The sequence below is a fragment of the Gavialis gangeticus genome, unplaced genomic scaffold, assembly GCF_001723915.1.
Source record: "Gavialis gangeticus isolate Ggan-Ray unplaced genomic scaffold, GavGan_comp1, whole genome shotgun sequence".
In the NCBI taxonomy this organism is placed as follows: Eukaryota; Metazoa; Chordata; order Crocodylia; family Gavialidae; genus Gavialis; species Gavialis gangeticus.
This window is the reverse complement of record NW_017728991.1, coordinates 13,405,435-13,413,127: the sequence shown is the minus strand read 5'-3', so window position 1 is coordinate 13,413,127 and position 7,693 is coordinate 13,405,435. Positions and strand designations below refer to the sequence as shown.

The 7,693-nt window shown below is 55.6% G+C and overlaps 1 protein-coding gene across 1 annotated transcript in view; it reads left to right on the top strand.

Annotated features, from left to right (window-relative positions):
* The first annotated feature begins 7 nt into the window (after window positions 1–7).
* SPATA20 (spermatogenesis associated 20) overlaps window positions 8–7,693 on the top strand; it is a 44,621-nt gene continuing 36,935 nt past the window's right edge. Inside the window, exons 1-11 of the mRNA XM_019517552.1 lie at window positions 8–25; window positions 1,299–1,436; window positions 2,788–2,852; window positions 3,282–3,436; window positions 3,570–3,713; window positions 4,125–4,326; window positions 4,425–4,555; window positions 4,730–4,834; window positions 5,924–5,998; window positions 6,444–6,656; window positions 7,058–7,250. Coding sequence (XP_019373097.1) covers window positions 1,327–1,436; window positions 2,788–2,852; window positions 3,282–3,436; window positions 3,570–3,713; window positions 4,125–4,326; window positions 4,425–4,555; window positions 4,730–4,834; window positions 5,924–5,998; window positions 6,444–6,656; window positions 7,058–7,250 — 1,393 coding nt within the window. The 5' untranslated portion in view covers window positions 8–25; window positions 1,299–1,326. The remainder of the gene's footprint in view (window positions 26–1,298; window positions 1,437–2,787; window positions 2,853–3,281; window positions 3,437–3,569; window positions 3,714–4,124; window positions 4,327–4,424; window positions 4,556–4,729; window positions 4,835–5,923; window positions 5,999–6,443; window positions 6,657–7,057; window positions 7,251–7,693) is intronic.

Below are 7,693 nucleotides of genomic sequence, written 5' to 3'. Positions count from 1 at the left end.
GAGCGCCGCGCCCCGCGCCCCGCAGGTAGGGCCAGGCCAAGGCCGCGATCCGTTGCCGGGCGCGCTGGGCCGGCCCGGGGCGACGGGCCTCCCCTGCTCTGGTCCCCGGCGGGGGGGGTCCCGGCTCCCGTCTTGCCCCGCCGCTTCCCGGCCCCGGCATCGCCTCCTCCTCCTCCTCCTCCTCGGCAGGAGGCCGGGCCGGCGCAGGCCGCAACGCCTGGAGCCGTGGGGAAGGGCCCTGCGGCCCCCGAGGGTCCTGGGCATGCTGTGGTGGCGGCAGAGCCGGGGGGAGCTCGGCTCCCCTCATGCAGGCGCTGCTAAAAAAGTCGAGAGCTGTTGGCCCAGAGCTGCCCTTCCCAAGCTGTGGGTCGCCACGGGGGCAGCTGTGGCTTGGGAGCGAGGGCCTGGGCTGAGGACATGGGGTCCTGGTGAGAAAAGTTCGGCCTAGAGGGAGTGGGATGCGACCCCGCCGCAGGGAGGTGGTCTCGCGAGTGCGAGTGCTGCCTGGCTGGTTGGGGGTGTGGGGGGTCAGCAAGGGTGAGAGTCCGGCCTGGCCTCAGGGCAGTCCCTTAGCCTCAGCCCTACCTTAGTTTCCCCCCGCGTGATGGGGGTAGCTGCGTCACCGGGGTAGGCGTGTGACGGGGAGCTGGTCTCCCCTACAGCCCCCGGGTCTGTTGTGAGGACGAGCGTGTCAAAGTGGAGACGGGCAGCGCTGGGCATGTGGGCCCAGGGCCAGGTGGGTGGTGGGTGGGAAAAGCCTCAATGATGGTGCATTTCAGGGGATGTTGTAGCGTGGGCTCGGGGCAGCATAGCTAGTGCAGGGCTGTGGGCGATGAGGGGCAGGGGCCTGCGTCCATTGAGCAAGACATATTTTGGGGGGTGGACCGGTGGGAAGGGCACTGCCTGTCCTGCCCTGCTGCTGGGCTGTCGTCTGCCCCCAGCCAAGCTGTGACACAGCTCCTGCATCACAATGTGGCCCATTGTGGCCCTTTCTTCAAGGAGTCTCATGCCCAAGACTTGTGGGCAGTGTTAAGTCACACCAAGGCCCCCGTGGTAACCTAGAGCTCAACTTCTCTGTTGGCGACTGGAGCTTGGGTCTTGCAGTGAGAGGAGCCAGCAGCGTTACAGAAACAGGCAGATTTGGGCCCCCAGCCCAGAGTGGGGTCTCGATGGGGTACTAGCGTGTGCATCACCACTCCAGGTGTCTGCAGCCTGTGCTTTGTCACCTCCACCTCTTACTCTGCTCCTGGGACCTATGAAGCGAATTGGTATCAACTAACCCGTGTTTTTCCTTGCAGGACTGTGTTCCTGAGAGGGGGCGTAGCCATGGCCAGCAGAGGGAAGGGTGGCCAGCACAGCAGTCCTCATTATACTAACCGTCTGATTAACGAAAAGTCTCCCTACCTCCTTCAGCATGCCCACAACCCCGTGGACTGGTGAGAGACAGCGGTCCCTTTTGCTTTACCTGCAGCGGAGCTGGGTAGGATGGTTGGGGGTGCGGTGCTGAGCAGCGATAGCTGGAAAACTGTTAGAGGCTAAATGTCTCATGCTTTCTGTCTGGTAGCCCTGGGCTCTGCAAGTCCTTTCATTGCATCTGAAGAAGTAGGTTTGCCTAGGAAAGCTCATGCATTTCAGAACAAGTTAGTCTACAAGTGGCCACCCTGACCTGTTTCTGCCTCTCTTGGGACAGAGATTTCCCATGTCTTTTTGTCTGCTGTGTTTATTTTCCAGAGCCGTCTGGTGGTGACCATGTGCTACCAGCCACCCGGACCTCTAAATAGTAGGGCTGTGCGAAACACCATTTTGTTTTGGCGTCTGTTTTGCCGTTTTGAAGGGACAGTGTTTCGTTTCATTTCGTTTTGAAACACTGTTCTGTTTCATTTCGTTGAAACTGTTTCGCTATTTCAGCTCATTTTGACGTTTCGCCCATAGGCTATAATCATGCAAATGCCTAAAACTTTGTCATTTCTTGCCTGATTTGGATGAAACCTGAGGGCATGAAACCTGCCAAGTTTCAAGGAGATAGGTGTAGAGGTTTCTTGGAAACTGCATCTCAAATGTCAAGAAGCAAAACTTGTGACGCTTGCCGGCAGTGGCAGCCTTCTGTCATCCGGCGCAGATCCGGGGGCCTGCACCCCCGGGAGAGCTGTGGGGCTGCGCCAGACTTCTTCCAGGGGTACGCCAGATCTGCGCTGGATGACACAAGGCTGCCGCTGCCACCTGGGACCAGCGCTGGGTGCAGCCTGTGCCCAGGGCCAGGGAAGACTGATGCCGCTGCTGGCCCCAGGCAGCAGTGGCAGCCTCCTGTCATCTGGCCCGGTGGCAGGAGGCAGGGAAGAGCCGGGACTGCTCCGAGGAGCTCCGCAGCCCCATGGAGCTCAGCTTGGTGGTGGGAGGCGGGGAGAGCCGGGGCTGCGCTGTGCCTCCTGGCACTGGACTGAGCTCCATGGGGCTGCAGAGCCACTCAGAGCACAGCCCTGGCTCTCCCCAGCCTCTCACCGCCTGGCTGCTTCGAAACTCAAAACATTTTGAAACTTTAGAAACATTTTGAGTGCCGCCATTTTGTTTTGAAGCTTTTTGTTTCATTTTGATTTTGCTGTTTCGAGCTCGAAACATGTCGAAACAGCTTCGAAATGAAACACTTGGCGAAATTTCACATGGCTTTTCTAAATAGGTCTTGATTAGCGACAGCTGCTTGACTGCTTGTCCTAGACCATGCCCTGACCCTGTGTGATGCCCTAATGGCATAAGCCTTTTTTTTTTCTCCCCCCTTTCTTTTCTCCCTAGGTACCCATGGGGCCAGGAAGCCTTTGATAAAGCCAAAAAAGAAAACAAACTGATCTTTCTGTCAGGTAATGAGAGGCAAATGCACTTCACTTTCCTATGCGTACATGTGTAAATCATGCCGTAAGCCCTGCTGCTTTGTCTGAGGCTGGTACCTGAAGGTCACTCTGACCTCTGGGAGAAGATTGCCTTGAGGATCTTGTGCCTGAGGACTCTGTGATCAGGCAGTTTTGAATGGACTCCAGTCAAAGTTGGGCTCTGTCTTGGTTACCAGAGTCGTTGAGACAGGAGTTAGCAATGCAAATAACAAGGTGGCCTCCATTCCCTGATGCAGGCTTGTTTCCTACTGTCTGCTCTCCTGTCTGATCTGTAGATGGCCAGCCTGGTGGAGACCCCATCGGTCCCCTTGGGACAATATCCCACTATCTAACAGCTCTCATTGTTTGTGCCTCGGTTCAGCCGGGAGCCTTTCTTTAATTGGCAGTATGTATTTTCAGTCGGCTATTCCACCTGCCACTGGTGCCATGTGATGGAAGAGGAGTCCTTCAAGAACAAGGAGATTGGCCGGATTCTCAACGAGAACTTTGTCTGCATAAAAGTGGATCGCGAGGAGCGGCCTGACGTGGATAAAGTCTACATGACCTTTGTGCAGGTGAGGAGAGTGATGACAAGAAAAGCGGGGTGTGGTGGATAAGCTGTGGAGAACCACTCTTCCAGGCACAGGTGGACACACAGGGTCTCCTGGGGCAGTAGAGATGATAGCTCATCTATGGCTCTTCTTTCAGGCAACCAGTAGTGGAGGGGGCTGGCCGATGAGCGTGTGGCTGACTCCTGACCTCAAACCCTTTGTAGGCGGGACGTATTTTCCCCCTGAAGATGGAATTTACCGAGTCGGCTTTAAGACGGTGCTGCTGCGAATTGTTGATCAGGTGCGTAGTTTTCTGTTTGAGCTCCAGTGGTAGGTTTTGGGGTTCTCATTGGAAACAGAGCAGAGATCCAGGGCAGAGAAGTCAGACGGGCTGTCGGTATTAACACCGGCTGTTGGATTGGAAGGGCTACTGGGCGGAGGTGGATTTGGGGACTTGGGAAATGGGGACGTTTGGGCTGGGTTGAGGGGACAAGTGAGTTAAATGCTGGATGTCGAGGTCAGGTAGCGAGAGAGTACACCTGCTGAGGGATCAGCATAAAGGAATAGGCTCACAGCTCTGGAAGGTCTGAAGAACAGAAGAGATTTTGTATGGGGAGGGAGGCCTTTGATAGCTCCAGGGTCATGAAAAGCACAGGGAGGCCAAGAGCAGCACGTGGGGCAGGACTGACCTCTTCCCTGTTCTTCCGCCTAGTGGAAGCGAAACAAAGAGGCCCTTTTGGAGAACAGCCAGAGGATCACAGATGCACTGCTCACAAGGGCTGAGGTTGGCATCAGGAGCGAGGGGTCGCCCCCACCTTCATCTGAGGTGATGACCCGATGCTTCCAGCAGCTGTCTGAGTCGTACGACGAGGAGTATGGTGGCTTTTCAGAGTTCCCCAAGTTCCCCACGCCAGGTCAGCCTGTTACCTTCTAACAGAGACATCCCAGGAGCAGGGATCATCGCTGGGCACAGACCTGACTCCAAGCATTTGCCTTTGTTGTTGTGTTCCAGTCAATTTGAACTTCCTCTTCACATACTGGGCCCTGCACCGGACCTCTCCTGATGGTGTACGGGCCTTGCAGATGGCTCTGCACACCCTCAAGATGATGGCCTATGGTGGGATTCATGATCACATTGCCCAGGTAAGAGGCACGGGGTGTCAGATGGTCCTTAGTGATGCAGTTTCTTGGGAGAACCATGCTTAGGTGTCTTGAAACACTCTCCTTTGACAAGCTAGCTCCAAAGACAAAATCACCAGGACAGCTCAGTGACCCAGGGCTGAATTGGAGACTCATGTTTCCTTTCTCTCTCTGCAGGGATTCCACCGCTACTCCACTGACCAGAGGTGGCACGTTCCTCACTTTGAGAAGATGCTGTACGACCAGGGGCAGCTGGCAGCAACATATGCCAAGGCGTTTCAGGTATGGCCAACGTAGCTCTTACCCCGAGTGATTGCGTAGGGCTCTGAGGCGGGGCTACAAAGAACTGGTCGAAGAGCAGAAGCCTGATCTTGATGAGAAGGGCCTCTTTCCTGATGGTTGAGTCTGGAGCGTGTGTGTTATCTGAGGTGAGGGGACAAGCTTGAACAAGCTCTTTGGGAGGCTTGCCAGCTGTCCTCTGTCACCGAGGCAGACGCTGTGACAGACGCCGCTTTCATGTGGAGCCTGATTTCAGGTCCATGTCTCATGCAGAAACTCTTGGGCGGAGGTGTGGGGAAGCAAAAGCTGCTGGCTGACTTCTTCCTGGTGAAATGCCCACAGAGGACAGAGTTTGCAGCAGTGAGGCTGGGACTTCATTGTTACTGCAATGAGGGGACCTTGTCTAACTCCTAGTTACACAAGAGCATAAGTAAAAGTAACAGCAGGCTCTAGGACAGCTGTTCCCAGATGAGGGGTCCTGACCTCAAATGGGGCTGTGGCACTTAACAAACAGGGCTGTGAGTGGCACAGGCAGTATCCATACAGATGTCTTCACAGCACCATAGTTATGTGCCCCATTCCTGACAGGAGACTCCCAGTAACGGGTGTTGGTGTGATAGGACACTGGCCCTCAGGATCTGCACTAAGAGCAGTGGGCTCGGTCCCCATGGGCTCTGGACAGGAAGCAGATTACAAGAACTCCCCGCCTCTCCCAGTCAGGCTCCTCTCTATGCCAGCCCAAGTCCCTTTGAGATACTCCCCTGGGAGGCAGGAGGGGCCCTGGGGAGCACTTGCTGCTACCTTGAGTTTTCAAATGCAAGGAAGAGCAATGCTTTCAAAGGAGTTGAGTTCTGGACTGTACCCTGCTCTCAGGGACCTTGGCATAAATATCGAATAACTCATGGAAGCCAGCAGATTCCCCCACACTAGGTCCCTCCAATCCCATTGTGGGTTTGATGTCCTGGAGCCCTCACATTGGGTTTTCCTCTTTCCTGGCTCCGCTGCTCCTCAGCTCTGAGTTAGCACAGGAGTGCCCCTTGCCCCAGCTCTGTTCTTGTGATCTGGAAATAAAATGCTCCTTGTCTCATGCAGATTTCTGGCGATGAATTCTTTGCAGATGTTGCCACCAACATCCTGCTCTATGTCTCCCGGGATTTGAGTGACAGGGTAAGTCAGTATCTAAGCTCAGGGGTATTTGTCTCTCTCCTCCCAATCTCATGCTGCTGCCACTCTGGCTTGCCAGGAGTAATGCTTACTGCCCCAGGGATGGTCAGATCCTCTGCCCTCCCTGAAGCAGACTTCTTTGGGCTCAAACCCAGCCCCTGGGTATCCTCTGCCTCTACTGGCTTGGATGGATCAGTGATTTAGCCTGTGCTCTCCTTCTGTCTCATCCCCACACTACCCCTGGGTGGCTGGACAGATTTCCTCAGGCCTTGTCTGTCCTGCAGTGCCTGGAGTGGAGATTTTTTTGTAGCTTCTGCATATGTCCCTCTTTTTATCCCAGCATCACCTCCTGCTGGCTAGCTGATTCATTATTAGTGAGCACAGAGCATCTGGGGTGGGGGGAGCGTTGCCATTTCTGCCCTGTGTGGGCTCTGCTGTGGCGTTTCAGGCCGGAGGGTTCTACAGTGCGGAGGATGCGGATTCCTATCCCACAGCCAAGTCCAAAGAGAAGCAGGAGGGGGCTTTCTGCGTGTGGACAGCAGAGGAAATCCGGGCCCTCCTTCCGGACGCTTTGGAGGGGGACTCAGACAGGAAGACGCTGGCAGACATTTTCATGCATCACTATGGTGTGAAGGAAGGCGGGAATGTAAGCCCCACGAAGGTAAGTTGGGGGCGCTGGCCTGAGGCTTCGGGAAAGGAAGGGTTGCGGGGGACACTGGACTCTGGACCTAACTAGTGGATGTAGTGGAGGGGAAGATTCAAAAGCCAGTTGTCCCAGGTGCTAGGAGATGCCACGGGGGTGATTCTGGTAGTCAGACATACAGCAGCCCAGAGGGGAGTGCTGCAGCGGGGTTATGGGAAGGAGTGATGCGGGACTGGGTAGGTCCTAGGAGAGAACTGCATAGCTAGAGATCCTCAGAGGATGCCCCAGCCTAGGTAAGGCAGGTGGGGTCAGGTTGTGGCTCTCAGGGGTCCCCGAGGTTTCAGTGAGCAAGTTAGGTGTCTGGATGCACCAGGGTACATGTCCCCAGCACTGCTGTGATGTAGCTGGGCTCATTGCAGGACCCATACAATGAGCTTAAAGGCAAGAACGTCCTGATTGTGCAGTATTCCCTGGAGCTGACAGCAGCCAGGTTCGGTCTGGAGCTGGACCATCTGAAGGCCATGCTGGCAAAGAGCCGGGAGCGGCTGTCAGAGGTCCGGGCCCAGCGACCACGGCCTCATCTGGACTCCAAGATGCTGGCATCCTGGAACGGTGAGACAGGGCCTCTTCATCCTCCCTATGGCTCAGTGACTTTTGCCACCATGACACAGGGCTTCCATTGCCCTGCAGTGACTTGTGCTGTGGTTCTCCCCCCTGCTGGACATGGGCTGGGGTCTTCCCACCTCCAACTGTTGCAGGCTTTCTGCAGACTCAGGCAGCATCTGTTACACTTGAGTGGCCTTGTCAAGCTTTCCTCCACCAGGGTGAGGCCTGAGAATATACAGAGGTCTTAGGTGGGAGCTGGGATTCAGCCTTTTATCACATGATTCCAAGAGCAGGGTCCCTATCCTGGGACCTGCCTGCCCCTACTTTAATCTAGCCCTGGTACAGTGTGTGCCTGGGAGGGGGCAGCCCATCCTAGGAAGCACTGAGATCTGTGGAGAGACTAGCAATTGGAAGGCTGCTGTTATTAATTGCCCCAGCCACTAGGTAGG